Below are 17,535 nucleotides of genomic sequence, written 5' to 3' on the forward strand. Positions count from 1 at the left end.
TCCCACCCCTTTTACAGCACCCACTAGTGACAATGCTTTGTGGAAGGGATGGTGCTTCTTGAAGCCCCATGTTCTTGAGTCATGTGATTGTGGCTTTTAGTTTAACAGAGCGCCAACAGCCTTGGCCAGGGTGCCGTGGCACCTGGGGTCCCTTGAGACTGTTTCAGGGGGGCCACACTTGACACGGGTAGGTGTGTAAACCTTATTCACACAATAAACCCAAAGATTGCCTATAGGAATCCATGGTGTTAAAAACATTCAGAGTGCATGTGATCTTTCTGAGGCCTTTGCTGCAGAAAACTGCCCTATTATTTTTCTGTAGGCAAAAAACAAGTGAAAACTAAGCATTGGCATTTTCTGAGGGGAGACCTTGAGTCTAAAAAAGGTAGGGTGTGCAGAAAGAGTTTTGAACACATGGCCTCCAGCAGGCCTCAGGAGGCATTATAACATCAACATATGTTGTGCTAAGATTTCAGTATTTTAAAGCAACTCCCATGTTTCCTGGAGAAGGCCCAATTGGGGGGCTTGAAGGATGAGGGCTGGAGCTCAGGTATGCAGCTGCAATGTTGTTTCTGTTCCTTTCCTTCCCACTGTCCCTCCCAGCCCTGTGTGCTCCTGTTGCAGCTGCCTCAGCCATGATAGCAAATACCACACACACACACACATTAATTTTCCATCCTTTTTAATCTTTCACATTAAAAAAAAATGAAAACCTCAGAGCCAGAGCACACCCACCAGCCACTGCATTACATTCACCCATCAACTACAGAAGAGGCCAAGACGCAATCAAGCACAATGGTAGGGCGGGTTGACAGGGTTTCTAATTGCCTCAGCTACTGCTGCTTCTCTCAGCTGAGCTCCTCTTCCCGGACCCGTGGAAGAACAGAAGCCAACACAAAGCCACAAAAAGAGCTTTCACAAGTGCCCCAGAGTACTGGCGAGTTTGGCAGTAGAGCAGCCCAGTTACACACCATCTCATTCCTGGGGCAGCTGGGGATGGTGTTGAGAGTGGGGAACAAACCCTTACGTTGGCATAGCTTAATTTACAGCAAGGAAGGAGCTGTTCTTGCCAACACCTGGCACAAGTCAACTCCCTTTTAAAACAAAACTGGGCAGTTTATGGTTCTGGCCTCCCAGCTAGGGAAAGGCAGAGCACCCCAAAGCTGGCACTATCAGAGCAAAGGGCTGGGCCAGAAAAGCTCTGCCTATGTGCAGCTGATTTCTGCTGGCAGTGACACCATTGTGCTGTCCAGTAGAATGCGGCAGCCTGAAGGGAGCAGCAGTTAATGCCCTTTAGTCTCTGACCTGTCCTGCAGGATGGGGGTTGAAGCAGGAGAAAATAGCCCTCTGCACACTGCTTCCACCAAGAATAAAAGCTCTAAGTCCCTTGCCCCCAGTGTCTGGCCTGGAGTCTCCATTATCCTGCATTCTACATAGTCACTGCTGGCAGGTTTTAGGCTCATTTTGCATCAGTGTGGATGACTGCAAAGGGAGAGGAGGGACTGTGCCCATCCCAGGTCACTGGAATAGGCCTGAGAATGGTGCATGGGCTTAGGGCAGAAGGGTGGGGGAGTAGAGCACACTATGAGCATCCACACCAGTCCAGCCTTCCCCCACACCCCAGGCACCACTCCCCTCCCTGCAGCTCTAGGATCACAAGGGCCAGCAACTGCCTCCTGGAAGGTCTCTGAAAACAAAGCCCCACCCCTCTATTTACACCCTCCCACCCCTTGACTTCATGTACAAGACAAAGCACCCATTGCTTCACAGGTCACAGCATAAGGGGTGAGCGTCAGGGCTGCTAGCCTATTCCAGGGGCAGGTGCTCCCAGCCACCTGGGGACGGCTTGGACCAGATGTCTCGCTATATACACACACACCCCAGCCTCACCCACACATGGCACAGGCTCAGGCTCACATGGGGCCCAATGCAGCAAAAGTATCTTGGGAAACAAATTTACAAATCAGAGCCCCAAGGACTGGGCCTAAAATCATTTCTCTAAGGAGCAGTAGCCCAAGCACCCAGGCTCTTATAGTACAATACATTTGTAAGTGATTTGGTGCAAGGCTGTGTGCCCACTGTTGTTAACACACAGGTCCTCCTGCCTCCAACATGTCCATGGCTACTGTGTTTATACCTTGTAGTAACAGCAGCATTGCTGAGGCTGGGAGGGTTTGGCTCCGGTCACCTCCTGGTCAGGATCCTAGAGGCATGTGCAAAGGCCACACAGTTGGCTTAGTAAAGAAGTGATGGCAGCCTGGGCGATTGAGGCAGGTGGGAGCAAACTGTTTTGCAAACCAACCTCTGTGGCAGCTCTGGCCCCTTTGTTCATTTGCTTTCACCACCTCCCAGCCTGCAGCCACCAGGGACCATATGGTCCTGCAGCAAAACATATCAGCATTGAGCAGCTCCTAAAGAATTACATACAAGGCCAAGATGTTACTACAGAAAATGCTGCACCAATGCTACTGCCATCCGAGACCAGCATTGCCAGTGAACTAGAGTCAGCTACAGCCCACATGTCATCTCCAAAAGAACCAGCCCTTCAGGACAAAGCTCAAAGCAGGACATTGCATGACAGCCCTGTTACTGCAACATGTGGAAGCTTTAGTGCAAATGCTATAGCTGACATCTTCAGAAGGGGGCCACCTGTTATGGGTGCTTAGTGAGAGACACCATAAGTTTAAGTTTCACAGGCAGTAGGCCCCCATGCCACCAGCCAAGGAGAGCAGGAGTTATAAAGGCTCAGGCCCTCTGGAAAAAAATGATACCAGGCCTCTCCAGCCACACACCACAAGCAGGCAACTGCTTGAAAATGTGGACTTGGCTTTCAAAATGATTTTTCTCTCTCCCTTTCCAGGCAATGGGGAAGGTATAATGGACTCTTAGAGCCATGGCAATGAGTTAATGGTAGAGCTGAAGCAAAAATACCATCACCCCTGCACAAAAACTGTCTTTTGAAGTCATTTTTGGAAAGTGAAACATTTTGCCCTGTGCCTACCACAGCACTGTTTTGAGAACCGTGGGGATGCTTAGCTGATTGAGCGGGACATTTTTTCCCAGCAAAGTGCCAACCAAAAGGGAAAGGTTTTGTGGCTGGTGGGTGCAGTGCGAGTGGTAGTGGAAGAAGCACAGTGGCCTGTCATTGCCAAAGGCAGGGTGGGGACTGAACATGTTCTGCACCAAGCCAATCCAGTTCAGCCCAGAATAGAATAAATTAAGCTTTTAACAACTTGCTGAAATAAATATCTTCTCTCTCAGAAACTATTTACAGAGTTTAAATAAGTTGTAAATTCTATGGCTGGAATGTGGGAGTGGATCTTTTTTGGCATAGTTCAGTAGGAACAATGTTCAGAGTCTCCATGCTGAAATGTCGGACAGTTCTCCAGCCCATGTGAGCCCTGTCACAGCGCTGATGTCTGCAAAGACCCATTCCCCTACTGCCACATGGCTCAAGGTGGGTGGATGTCTCCTAACAGGCTTGAAATCCAGGGAGCCATTTTCCACTTAACAGAGCTGTCTGAATAGTGCAAAATGGCAGAAGATATCAGCCACCCTCAGGTCAGGTGGACAATAGAAGATTCTGGAGAAATATGGAAACAAGGGCGTGAGCCTAGCAGGTGCTCAGGGATGTTAACCAGGCCTCTATCACTTGCTGACCTCCAAGGGAGTTGGGATACACTGTGTCTCCTAGGATTAGCCTCTGGTTTTGGAACCCAACAGTCTTGATCTTCAAAGTGGGAGAAACAATGTTATTTTCTGAGCTGATGTGCCTATGGAGGCACTTTTATTGTCTCTGCTTCTCTAACTTCAAACAGCCAAACCAAGGAGAAAAGAAAGTTCAGCAAGCACTTAACAGCCAAGGAGCAAGGTCTGTTGATCTCCACAGAAAATCCAATGCTTCACAAAGCTGTTGGAGGAGGGTCAGTAGCACAATTCAGAGCTTCTTGAATTACCCTAGCCAGAACTAGACTCCTGCCTGGCTTTGGAAACTGTACAGATGCATGACGCTGGTCTGAGCTGCCTTTGGACCATGGTTGGTAAAGCGAGGACTGCCAGACCAAAAATGTACTCTTCCAGAATGGGGTGTGGAGTGTATTTTGCTTCTTAGTCCAACAAGGCTCACAGCTTTGGAACAATGAGTAGAAAAGTTATGGGGCTGCCTTTGTAACCATATTCTCATGGCTCTAGAAGGAAATGCTGCCTTTTTAGGAAGGAGGACATGAAAGTGCCTAGGTTCAGAGAGCATTCAGTCTAATGCATATGTCCTTAGGGCCCCAGCTGGCATCATGGTTTCACAGATCAGTCCATTTCACAGACAGCTCATTCTCACTTGACATTGCACTACTTGCTTTTTTAGCACTCCAGTGTCTTTAGCAGCTTTGCCCAGAATTAGCCAGCTAAATGGATAAGAGCTGCTCCAAAAAGCAGGAGGACCCCAAACCATACCTATTGTGGTTGGTTCTTTCTTCCAAGTCAGAGGTATGCATGGAGATAAACTGCTGAACAGAAGCCATTCAAGCACAGAAACCCAGAACATAAAGGGAACACACACGTGTGCGCAAACCAATCATCTTTGGCGAACATGGAAATGTGACGTCCACCGCGGGCTGCTTTGGAGCGCTGACGAAAAGTGTTCTAGTGTGAGGGTTCCACAGCCTCCCGGTCTGGGCCACTTGCTGCGACACTGTTCATACCAGGAACAAATGCGCACAAGAACAGACGTCTGTCCACGTGTTTAGAGTTCTGGAATGCTGGTTCTAGGCTGAGGGATGTAGGCATCCCACCTAGAGGTTGGACTTTCCCTAGCAATCCATTTTGTTTTGCTTTCTCAGTGTCTCTAGAGGTGGCTACTGATCTCTTTAATTCCCTGGAGAATCCTCTTCATGTGGCCCACTTTTGTTATCCCAAGGTCCTTAAAAAGAAAAAAAGAAAGGCAAGAGGAAGAAGCATGTCAGATAAGCATGAAGTCTGAGCCTGCAAGCTGCTCTGTGCCAAGAGGAAGTCCAGTTGTTAATACAGACATCACATACATGAACTCTGTGCCTAATACAGTCTTAGCCACCCACTCTGCCAGACTTCCAACTAAGCAGGGTACAGAAAACACAGCAACATTTCAGCAATACAGCCAGGAAAAAGCTGCAGGAGCAAAAACCAACCTGCTGGATTTTTTGCCAGATATGTGCTTGCACTTCCCTTGTAACCCACCTCCCCAACATGGTCTACAGGCTGAGAATCAGCTCTTGCTACGAACAGACAGAAACAAGGGCCTTATTTCTGAAGCTCTATCCCAAGAAGGCTAAAAGTAATCTCAGCATAACAGGCTTCTCAGAGGCAGCAAATCCTGCTCCATCCAGCCCAACTATTAGTAGAACAGCAAAAGCGAGAACATTTCATATTTAAAGGGTAGTTCTAGTTTGAAAAGCTACTGATGGGGGCCTGTTTTTCCATTGCTACCTTAGAAGCATCCCTTTGGGATACAAAAGCTGAGCTGGGCTCTTTCTAGCTGATGCTTCAGTGACCTTTGCAAACACAGACCACACAAGCCAAACCACAGTGTCTCCTGAGTAAGCCCATAGTCTCCTCCCCTCCTCTGTGTCCTCAAAGAGAGGTTAGAGCACAATCTGCCCTACTACAGGTACTGAGATAGCAGAGCTCATTCTGCAAAGCCAGCTCCTTCCCTCAGAGCCAAGAGGCTCTCTTGGGTGGATGGGTAAAACTTCTGAAGCCTTATTTTGGCCACTACGGCCATTGATCTGGCTCAGATGTGTGCAGTGGGAGAAGGGCTGGGCTCAGGGGTGGTTTGCAGAGCAGATCTGCTCTTTGGACTAAGGAGCAGATCTACACGTGTGCTTTAATGCACATTAGCCTATTTTAATGTGCATTAAACCATCACTAAAAAAACCCCATGCTCTTTAGTTAATGCCCATTAAGACAAGCTAATTCACTTTTTTCTAGTACCTCACAACAGAGGGTGCCTGTATACAAGCTGGGAGGCTGCTCCAATGCACTGTAATTGCAGTGCCTAGGAGCAGACTTGATTAACTGAGTTTGTTGGAGCACGGTAATTACCATGCTCCAGCCAGCCTCCATCCCTGCACTTCAAAATGGTAGCAGGGGTTCTTTAGCTAAAGCTCGTTCAACAGTATCTGGCCTGCTGAGGTAGGTCATCTGGGCCACAGGGCTTCTGGCAGTTAATTCACCTCTAGATCCAGCCCACAGGGGTTACCACTGGCTGCCAGAGCCACTGTGCTGGGACAGCAAGCATCCAATGGTTTAATGTTGCCCCCCACCCCTCCTCTCACCCCAGAATTTCCAGTTTTGCATCACCATTTGGCATGCGAATCAATAGCAGTATGGGGGGGGAGGGAGAGGGGCATGGGTGACGTTAAGCATTGGGTGCTGGCTACATCAGCACAGCAGCTCTCATTTATATACATACATTTGTCTGCTCCAATGCACTGGATTAATCGAGTTTGCTCTGCATGTGAGCTGATGCATCTGGCGCTGTGTCACATCCATTTATATAAATGGTGAAATGCACATCAGCACTGAGAAATGGTGGTGGTGCACTTTTGAACTAAAACACCTTTGATGCATTTTAGTTCAAAAGTGCACTGCCACCATTTTTTCAGTGCTGACACGCATTTCACCATTTCTACAAATGTATGCGACGCAGCACCAGGTGCTTTTAAAAGCACAGTGCAGCCATGTATACAAATGCCCCATGCATGAGAAGCCCCACAGTCTGAATTTGGCCAGCCAAGTTATCCGAGTTTGAGGCCCCTGCTTTATAGGTAGGGTGTAATTCAACCTTGCAGCTCCCCTAGCAAGGCAGCCATATTACCCGCACTGCACTGAGGGAGAAATAAGACAAAGTGTCTGTGGCAGTAGCAGAAATAAAGATTAGATGTCACAGCATCCAGGCCCAGGCTTGCTTTCCACTTGTTCACCCTTCACTCTACTGGCTCCTCTGTGGCTGGTGTCACTCCATCACTACTCTCAGGGTGTTTGGCTACAAGCCTCAGGTGGGAACAGTACTAGGCAGACAAAGGGCAGGGAGAGGCAGGGCTGAGTGAGGCTGGCATTCTTTAAATGAGGTCCTCAGGAGCATGTTCTCTGAATGGCTCAGACTTCCTGGCAAACACCAGGAGGAAACAGTGCTCCAGGGAAAGCCTGGTACTCACACCCCACACACTATGGCTGAAAAGCAACCTGCTATGGAACAGGGGGGCAGTGAATGAAACTGTGCCTGACAGTGATGGGTCTCAAATTGTGGCCCTTCACTGAAGTATCTGGAGCATCAAGCACCCTGGCTGTCTGTAACCCATGGCTTGCCTATGGCTCTAATCTCACCTTGGCACTGTGATGCCATTCCCCACAACCCCTCACCCCTCTAGTCTCAGTCTCCTGCAGATGTGATAATATTTATGCTGGGAGCCATGGGCAAGCTTGAAGAAGCCATATGGGGGTCTGGCAAGGAGCAGAGGGGTGAGGAAGGGGAAGGCCTGAAGGCGAGCTGGAGCTATACAGCCCGCTGCTAGCTTTAAGCCAGATGATTCACTCCTGTCTCTTGCTAGTACTCTTGAGCCCAGGTTGAAAACTGCTGCTCTGTTTTCATTACGTGGACTCCAGAGGGCTGCAGCTGGCTTCATCCTGAGGAGAGCTACACTGACAGGGCTCCAGGCCTTGAGGAGAGAAGGACCATAGGCAAGGCTTTTAATGTCTCCTTGAGAGCCCATAACAGCTGGGAGCAGGACAGGAGATGGTTGGCAAGCTGACCCCAGCTCAAGGCTCATGTGGGGAAATAAAGAAAGCAGGGGAGTGCCAAAACCTCCTCAGTGTCCATCCTCACAGCCCAGTCCCTGGAAGCTGAGTAGGGAGGCCAACAGCTAGGCATATGCCCTGGCATGTGCATGGAGCCAGGAAAGATGGCTGAAAAGCTTTGGCCAGTGGCTTCCCATTAAAAAGTGCCATTCTGCTAAAGCCAGTGTGTGGGCAGGAGGTCGATTGGTTTTTGACACAAAATTTCAGAACACTGAAAAATATTTGATGCAAGAAAAGCTGACAACAGCATTTCAAAACACATACATGCACAGGGGTCAGATGGTCAAAGTCCCTGACTCCTGGGGATTTGGTGGCTGTCTTTCCTTGCTTAGCGTTTCCAAATGTCAGACTACATCATTTGATCATACATGAGAGCAAGACACTGCTGTCTGAGGTAAGTAGTCACATCAAAAGACTACTTTGCAGGGCATAAAGGGCACCAGGAGAAAAACCCCACTAAAATACAGACTGAAAAGTGAAACATTTAAAAAAAAAATGTAAAAACAAAAGCTCCCCTGGGTTCCACACAATTTGCTTCTAGAATTGCAGTGTGGAGGGAGGGGGCTAAAATACATTTTTCAAATTTTGATTTGTACAAAGCCCAAACCTGGAAGTGCTAAAATCCCCCGCACAGCAGTTCTGTGCGTCAACTAACTCCTTAGCAACATGCTGTCTCAGCAGCCCACCTGGCAGCCTGTCGGCAAGGAGGGTGACTGGCACCAGCAATGACAGGGACTGTTCCCTGCTCAGCAGGGAATGCATCCCACCCCCCAATAAAAGCACACACAATCCCAGCTCACTGCCCTTAGTTGCTCCAAGGCCTCCAGACAGGAAAGACTGAACCCTAATGCTATAAGTGTCCTGGGGGAGGCAGGCTCTGGGTCCAGGTCCCAGCCCCCAACCTTGGTCCTTAGGCAGAGGATGCTTTGGATCAGGGCCTGCAGACAGGAACAGCCCATTCCCAGGTGGGGAAGAGGGAAGTGATGGTTCTGACCCTTTCATCTCACAGTCTCTCAGAAGACACCAGAGGGCACCGGACTCCAAGTTCCCAGCAAGTCCCTATTGCTGTGGACAGAAACTGCAGCACAGAGCTATTGGTTCCCAAGACCTCAAAGAGCCCGTATCCCGACAGCCCAGCAGCACCTGCTGCAATGGGTCCTACAGAACAGTGCAAACCACTTGCTGCTTAGGACAGGTGCTGGGTACAGCATGCAAGCACAGCCCAGCCGTAGTATTCATGTGCAGTGCCATGACCCAGGCAACAGGGTAGAGCATGCAAATGATGCCCTGCAAATGCCCATCCAAATGGCCTATGATCCTGCATGTCACGTACTAGGCAGCGGGATGGCTATGCCAGGCACCGGGCTGTGCTAATCAGGCTGCAAGCTGCCCTCCATTGCACCCCTACAGCTCCCAATCCAGTCAGTGGGAGCTGCAGCACAGGCAAGTGCAGGCAAGCCCTGGGGCCCATCACGATCAGAAAAGCAGGTCAAGCGAGTACCTTCAAGTCTCTTCTCTCCAGCAGGATCAGCTCTGAGCCCTGGATGTCATGGCGGATAAAAATGTCTTTGTATTCCCCTAAACCAAGCACGTCCAGCCAAGCTGCAACCTCCTCAGCGCCCCACTTGTCCACTAGCAAAAAGGAAAAGTGAAGATGATCGACTCAGCAGTGAGAAGTAAAGATGCGGCCAAAAGCAACACGCATGCATAGAGAAACACGGCACCAAGCAGAGACTGGGACAAAGGCAGCAGGCGGGACTGGGCAGCAGCATTCTGGCAAAGCAGCGCCCCCTGCTAGGGACCATAAACCCCAGGTGGAAACACACTTTTGTTACAGCTGTGTTTCACTGCAGTGATGATCAAGAGTGCCCCTGCATCAAGTGGGGATCCTGTTTACTTCCTCTCTGCCTCCTCCCTCACAAATTGGACCAGTTTTCAAGGGGGAGACTAAATCCAGTCCTTCTCTGAGTCAGGATTAAAAATTTTGCTTCTAGTACTGGTGACAAAGGAAGGAGTGGGAGGAGGGCGAGGAGAGGGGCAGGATCTGGGTCCAAATGGTAACGGGACTTGTAATTTCCATTACTTTGACATGGACAGATTCATACATAACCAAATGTAACTGACATTGGTTTATACACTGATCAAGAACAGACAGACCAGCAGCTATCCCAGGGTAGCTATACTCAGGAAAGGCTACTACAGCACCTCACCATTAGGCCTCCAGCAAACAGCTACCCCAGGATGGGCGCAGAGAGATTAAACCTAAACCAGTGCATCTTATCCCAGTATAGTTTTAACACTGGATAATTTCAGGGTAATTCGCCACCAGATTGGGTCAAGTTACTCGCTTCCAGGGGTTTGTGTAATCACTCTGCTACTTTTCCTTACATTGCTGTAATGCTGCTTATACTAGCATAAACCTTTTGTCTGGTCATGACATGGTGTTCCAGACAGCACTGTGTCCAACATGCTACCTCTGTTAGCATAATGCTTCTGGCTACTGTGGTGCGAGTATAACAGATGCATGCAGCCATCTTGATGCGTGTTGTAATCTGCCACTCTTCCAGGGCTCTCCCTCTATTACTGTTCCTCTAATACAGTGTTCTGGTCCACTCCAGTAGGTCTGGAGCACCAGAGCTCTATGATCACTCCACAACTACCTGCCTGCAGAAGGGCAGCATTAGCCTCATAGAGCCAACAAGGAACAAACTACAACCACACCCCTTTCCAGCTGAAAGCACAGATTGCAGGCTATTGCATTTCAGTGAGAAAAATCCTGGGATGGGGGCAGCTATGCATAGCTTGTGTTACTTACAAAGCAATGGGAACATTAAGACTGTCCTTCCCTGGTTTTGGAGGTTTCAGAAATATGCATTATGGGCTGAATTCAAAGGGCCAGGAACAGATGAACCTTAAAAATGTCTCTCTGTAGTGTTTTTCTGTCAGTTAATTTAAATGGGTATTTTTTTACTGCATGCTTATGTTCACCCTGAACAGAATATGACAAACACCACTGGGACAAACACTGGCCAGAACAGCACGCTAGGCACTCACTCTTCTGGACTGTGGGGGCAACTGGAGTGAAAAGTAAAACCAAACATGCAAGCTGCACCCAGGCACACCTGGCTGGGAAGGGCAGCGTGGTATCGGGTCCTGCAGCACAAAGCTGCTCTGCCACCTGGGACCCATGTTAACACAGGGATGGGGACACTGAACCCATGAAGAGACCTATTTGTGTGGAGAGAGAGGGGGCAGAGGGAGCTCTTCAGGGAGCAGAGCACTGCATCCTATCAGCTCCAATCGAAGAGACTCATGCTTCTGAAAATATTCCCCAGCAAAAAACACAGCCACATGTAGACTGCCTAAAAAAGACAGGGCTGAGGCTTTAATTCTCCTTAAACTAGGGCTAAAGGAGAAAGACAAGAGGACACCCTGATCTCTCCAGACCATTGTTTGGCGCAGGGGCAACAGATGAAAACAGAGAAGAGGGAAAGGGACAAGTAGAGCATGGATGCCCCTGTCTGAGCACAAAGACAGCAAGGCCTGGGCACAGAGAGGCAGCTGAGCCAGGGGAACTCAGCAAGGTGTCTGGCTGCAAAGCTGCCACAAATCTAGGGGGAGAGTTTCAAAAGAACCCAAGGGATGTAGGAGCCCACAGCCCATTGGGTATTATCAGGATGTGCTCCTAAATCCAATAGACATCTTGAACAACCCCCCCTGCAGGCACATTTTCCCTAACTCCCCTGTGCTGTGACATCCTCATCCTCATAAGAGGAAGATGTCAGCTGTGAGCTGTGCCCCGCCCTGCTGCCCCAAGACATCAATACCTCTGTTCTCTGGCACTACTCTGTGCTTAGCTGTCTCCAAGCCTACCTGGCTGGTGAGATGTCCAGCATTTTTCTAGGCAGGTTTTCAGTCTGCCCATGTCTGTGTGCCAAGTGCTCCAAGCCTTTGCTCTGTGGCTGCAGCGCCCGTCAGGAAAGGCAGGTCAAAGAGCACACTGGCACTCGGAACACAGGGCTGGAGGTGGGGCTGGAGATAGCTGCTGCCCCAGCCCACCAGCCCTGGGGGAGGTTTACCTGGGATGACACTGCTGGGTTTCAGCTTCTGAACCTTCTCCTTGTCCTTCTTGGGCTTGGGAATGTTAATCCGTAACTTGAGACTGCCCTTGTTGGTATTCCCCGAGCTCTCCTGGGGCCCAAAGCAGGAAGAGAAGGTAATGGGTTAGGGTGCTCACTGGGGCACAGGGGACAGGTCAGTTTGGCTGGGGTCTGTATAAAGACCCTTTCCCTTAGCACTGGGAGATGCAGGGCACTGGGTTGGAACTGGGGTCTGACCCAGAGCAGCATCTCATGTTCTTCTTAGGGTCTTCCCAAACCACCCCCAGACAGCCCCACACACCCACCTCCTCAGCAGAATTGATGATGGGTGCCAACCAGTGGATATCAAGAAGCTTCTGCAGTTCCTGGCTGATGGTGTTCAGGGCACTCTGCAGCCCCTCCTCCTGCTGTGGAGAGTCCAGCTGCTGTGGAAACAGGAAGAGAGAGAGAGAGGTGTTAGCACACTGCTAGAGGCTCACTGCACTGGGGGCATGGGTAGCAGCAGTGGTTACAGGGGTGATGCACTGAGCTGCTTTATGGTCCCATCCCCTTGGGAGGGAAGATCTGCCAAGCACCAGGACAAGGCTGAGGGCAGAAGTCTGCCTAGGCCACTGCTCTCTGTGTTTCTCCTTCCCTCCCCCTTGCAAATCACTCCCCAGGACCAAAGCCCCATATTTAGGTTCCATAAAACCAGATGAACTCCTGGATTCACAAACCTCTCAAGGATACAGATGGGAGGAGGATCCTATGCCAAGGTTTCTATAGAACATAGGGGCAATGGGAGGGTTTCCCTTTGAAACTAAAACCCAAATGAGAACTGTTTTGACTGGACAGCAGACCCCTTCCCCATCCTTCAGATACAACTCAGCAGAAGGGAGCGCCTCAGTGAAACTGGTTAAACCATTAAAGGAACCGAGTGGCCTAAGGTCAGACATGCACATAAAAAAACAAAGCACAGAGGTGGTAGCAACTAAACTTCCTTGCTACATTTCCTCAGTTCTCATCATCCCCAAGGTCAGGGAAGGAGGACAGAATATGATCTTTAACATGTTCCTGAAATTATTCTACTTGGACTCAGTGTGATTCACACTAAGGGCATGGACACACAACATCTAGAACAGTTTAAGTGTGGCTTCAACTAGAAGCTGACATACACATACAAGCCTGTTAAACCAATTTAAATCTACCAGTTCAAAATCATATCTAGAAAAATCAAGTACTTTTTAAAATCAATTCAGTGTTATAGGCACCAAGCATTCTGTGATAGGGTCTGGTTGGTCATCCAGGCATCCCACACTGCATTGCTCCTCACTGCCCCAACACCCACACACACACACTGCTACTATTGGCTGTTCAGTTATTATCTGTATCCACACCCAGTCCCATGTAGTGCATCACATTTCTCTCTAGCTTGTGCACCCAAAGCAAAACAGCCTCCTACTACTGCCTGTTGCAGAAGTTAAGTTCTGTGCTTGTGGTGCTGAACCCTGCTTCAAAGCTCCAAGAGAGAAAGAAACATTTCTGACTAGCCTGAAAATTGCTATTAGCATGCTCATAACACTTGCAAATCTTTACTAAGACAATGACCATAATCAACTCTCAAATTCCTTAATGCTGAGTAGCTGCCTGCAGGGAAGAAGTTTTCTTTTCCTGATATGCAACTGGCCAGATGTATTAATCAGTTCTGGGGTTTGTGGGCTTCTTGCTCACCTTGCTCTGAAGCATCATATATCAGACACAGCTGCAGAGGCAACACTGGCTGGGGTGGACTAGAGCTCTAGGGCCATACAGGAAAGTCTCTTTCTTTCTACTTCAGCATGTTTCATGCTTGTGAGGCTTCCTTAAATGTCCAGTGTCAGACCAACTGCTAGAGTCTATGTAGGTAAGGAATCTTCCCTTAGGTCAAACTAACTGGAACTGGGGCATATGGGAGGAGGAGATGGGGTAGCTTCCTCTACAATATCAGCTTGCAGCCTGGATCACCTGGGCTGAAATCTAGAAGACAGTTGAAAATCTGCCTTTTTTGGATTAAAAATGCATTTTTCACCCAAATCTTAACATTAAAAATGTGTCATCTGGTGAATAGTCCTAAAGGGGACAGCTTGGAAATGAAATTTTCCAAGTTTTGTTTCAAAGTCTACTGTGATTTTTACTATTAACTGCATGTCATTTTCTAAATGTAGGGATTTCATACTGTGAGTTCCTCTTACTGACATTCTATTTTTAGAATCATTAAGGGCAGCTGCTATTTAGCACTGATGGAGACATCTCCTCTTCCTTCCTGGGTCCACATGTCTAAGTGTCAGATCATTTTGTTGCAGCAGAAACAGAGCAGAAGTACTTAGACCAACGATTGTCAAACTGGGTGTTGTGACACCCCAGGGTACCTTGACAGCCTTTTGAAGGTGCTGCAGGCTGCCACACAATGTTAGCACTGTTAGATGTGCAAACATTATTCACAAGATAAATCTAAACATTTCCAATAGGAATCCATCGTGTTAACAACATTCTAGCCTGGTGTGGTCTGAGTTATTTGCAACAGAAGAACTGCTCTGTTATTTTTCTGTATTCAAAAAAGAGTGAAAACTAAGAGCTGGCATTTTCTGAGGGGGACCTCAAGTCTATCAAGGGGGGCCTTAAGTCTAAAAAGGTAGAGAACCACTGGTTTAGACACTCAGATCTGGAAAGAAAGCTAAGACCTTCCAAGCAGTCCTAAGGGCATTGTTTGTAAGGGTGCTTGAGAAAGCAAGCAAGGGTGGGAATTTAAATGAAGGACTTCATTAGGCACTGGCTCCCGAAATGGACACACTTATACCACAGGAAGGTAATCTGCACAATTTATATTAGTCCACTTCCAAAGTGGACTAAGTGAACTCGGCCATGTTTTTCTCCCCAGCCAGATGAGCCTGATGTGGGTGTAAAAATACAGACATGTCCCCCAAACTGGAGATTCTAAGCTGTTACCAGCCCTGCACACCTCACCCAACTGAACCTCTGCCACTTCACCCTGGCAGTTAAGCACCATGCTTTGCACTGTCCTCTCTCCCAGGTTTCACCATGCTCCCAGGCCCACCCATCTACTCTCCAGTACCTGCCACCACTTACACAGGAAATTATCTCCCTCTGTCCTGCAGAACACAGCCTGGATCATGTTCTACTGACTACTGCAGCTCTGATCTCAGCTATGCCTGCCCAGGCAGTTCATGCACAGAAATATGGCAGGATTACAAAGCAGCCCTCCCTCCTTGGTGTTGTAGGCAAAGCAAGGCCCCTTAGGACCTCTCCATGTAGGCACTCACCAGTTTTCCTTCCAGAAAAGCCCTGGTTTCAGTGTAGAGGGCTTTGATGCTCATGGACATGTCCACCGCTGTGTTTCTGCTCAGGAACTGAGTGGGGGTAAGGGCCAAAAAGAGAGGAAAGGAGAAAATGTTAGTTATTTCATCAGGTCTGTGGGCAGCAGGTCTCAGGGGGAAGACCTGAGAGAGAGACAGCTCCATCCTGGCTGACATGCCTGGGTCTCCTTTTAGAAATCAGCCTCTCCTGTCCCCTGCCCTCACACCTTCCACTGAGGGCATCTGCCCCCACCCCAGTCACTATAGCAGGATGAAGCCCTGAAGCCCTGCCCATTTCACTGCTGTTATTAGCAGCAGGAACCAGGAACATCTTCCTCCAGCTCCATAGAGCCATGTCCTTCCTCCCTCCCCACTCCAGCTAAGACTTGAACATTCGCTTATAGTCAAGCCAAAGGCTCCAGACTGTCAGCTGCCTCTTCAGCCCATGGCATGCTCAAGTGCTCCCCTCCCTCCACTCTGGGCTCCAGTTCAAGACCCTGATCCTAATATTTAAAGCCTCTGGTGGGCTGGGACCAGGTCATCTTCCGCAATCCAGAGACCCATCTTCAGCAGGAACAAGCAAAGCATCTGCCCAAGCAGCCAAGGCAATACTCTTTCAGGGCTGGGCAGGGGGCTTAAAGGAGAGACCAGACCTAGCTATGGCCTAAGCCCATCACAAACTCCATGGTTTGATACAACTATCACACAGTTCAGCAGCTGAAGGTAAGACAGGCTCAAGAGAGGGCAAGCAGGCCCTGCTCTGGCTGTCACTACTGGAGAAAGAAATGGTCCTTTACCGGGCACTGGACATTTTGACAGGCCTCTAACTCCAGCAGGCAGCTCAGTCACTACCATTCAAGCAGGTCTGAGACTACAGGTGCACTGATACATTGGTCTGATATCAGATCAGCACCGATATAAAGAAAATCAAGTGTATCAGAAATCAGCTTGATGTGGCTAATTTGGCTGATAAACGCCCATGCATACGAGCAGCCGCAGCACAGCACATAGGCAGCAAAGAGCACACCCCAGCAACGTGGAAAGCTGTTGGTAAGTCTATTGTGGTGGATGAGGAAGGGGGAGGGAAGGGGTGTGGGAGGGCAGATCAAGGCCCCCGTGATGAGGGAGAGAGTGGGACTCGGGCTGGGGCAGGGCAAGGATGGAGCCATGGCTTATCCAGAGGGGCGTGGGGTGGCTCCCACTGCTGTGCACACCCTGGGAGGGCATGGGCAGCAGTGTGTGCCACCGGGTCTGTGCTGGGCACAGATGGGACAGGGCAGGCTGCAGCTCCGAGCTGGGGCCAGGGCTGCACTGGGCTCTTTCTGGCATGTGGGGCGGGGGCGGGGGGGGGGAGGAGCCAGGGCAGTGCTAGGAGTGGGATTGTGGGGGCTACAGTGAATTCTGGGGTGGCTGCAGCCCCCCCACCATAACCGCCTCCCAACGCCACTGCCATGCATCCCGAGCACAGCCTGCCCCAGCCCCCTGTCAGAAAGAGCCTGGTACTGCTCTGGCCCCAGCCTGCAGCTGCAGCCCACCCTGCCCACACCCCGTGCAGACCTGGGTGCATGCAGCAGAAGGAGCCGCCCTTCCATCCTGGACAAGCCATGGCTCTGTCTCACACCCTGCCCTGCCCTGGCTGGGCAGCCCCTACCCCACTCCTCCCTCACTGCAGGGGCCTTGATCTGCACCCCCATGGCCCTTCCCTCCCCCCACCTTCCACCACAACAGACTTGCCAACTGCATGCAGCTCTCCATGCCGTATCAGAAATCAGATCAGTATTGGCCGATATGCCTCCTTAAAAATCAGCTATCGGTATTGGCCCCCAAAATCTCTATTGGTGCACCCCTATCTGACATGGTTCAGCAGCTGGTGGCAGCAGCAGGACCATATACACTCCCCTCCACACACTAGCAGGTCTCAGTTCATCCAGCAGGGGGCAGCAGCAGCACACACCCACACACACTGTTCAGCCAGCAAGGACAAGACAGGTGCATTAGCCAGGCTACTCAAGTCTGCTTTTCTGCCCGCTAACACCAGCATGTTCTTGTCATGGTTAAAGCTGGACCAAAACATGTAAAAAAAAAAAATATTATCCCTGGCAGAAAAAGACCCTTCCACTAATGGGCAACCATACCCACCATTCCTGCTTTGCACAGCACAGTTCTGCTTTGCATAATATATAAAAATAACTGAAGGTGTCTCACAAAGGAACACCCTCCCCCCAATTTTGCTATTTAAAACCAAAAAAAAAATCCATTTTTAGTTGCTAATTTTC

General features: G+C 49.6%; 1 protein-coding gene across 5 annotated transcripts in view; it reads right to left on the minus strand.

Annotated features, from left to right (window-relative positions):
- Nucleotides 1–665: 665 nt before the first annotated feature.
- Nucleotides 666–17,535, minus strand: part of DGKK (diacylglycerol kinase kappa) — a 149,625-nt gene continuing 132,755 nt past the window's right edge. For 4 of the 5 annotated variants that reach the window (XM_019481917.2, XM_059732650.1, XM_059732651.1 and 1 more), the window contains exons 25-29: nucleotides 15,227–15,313; nucleotides 12,233–12,352; nucleotides 11,907–12,018; nucleotides 9,329–9,459; nucleotides 666–4,915 (exon numbers count right to left, since the gene is read on the minus strand). In XM_019481917.2, coding sequence (XP_019337462.1) covers nucleotides 4,841–4,915; nucleotides 9,329–9,459; nucleotides 11,907–12,018; nucleotides 12,233–12,352; nucleotides 15,227–15,313 — 525 coding nt within the window. In that variant the 3' untranslated portion in view covers nucleotides 666–4,840. The remainder of the gene's footprint in view (nucleotides 4,916–9,328; nucleotides 9,460–11,906; nucleotides 12,019–12,232; nucleotides 12,353–15,226; nucleotides 15,314–17,535) is intronic. The other variant, XM_019481919.2, reaches the window with a different exon arrangement.

This window comes from Alligator mississippiensis, chromosome 8, assembly GCF_030867095.1.
Source record: "Alligator mississippiensis isolate rAllMis1 chromosome 8, rAllMis1, whole genome shotgun sequence".
Taxonomy (NCBI): Eukaryota; Metazoa; Chordata; order Crocodylia; family Alligatoridae; genus Alligator; species Alligator mississippiensis.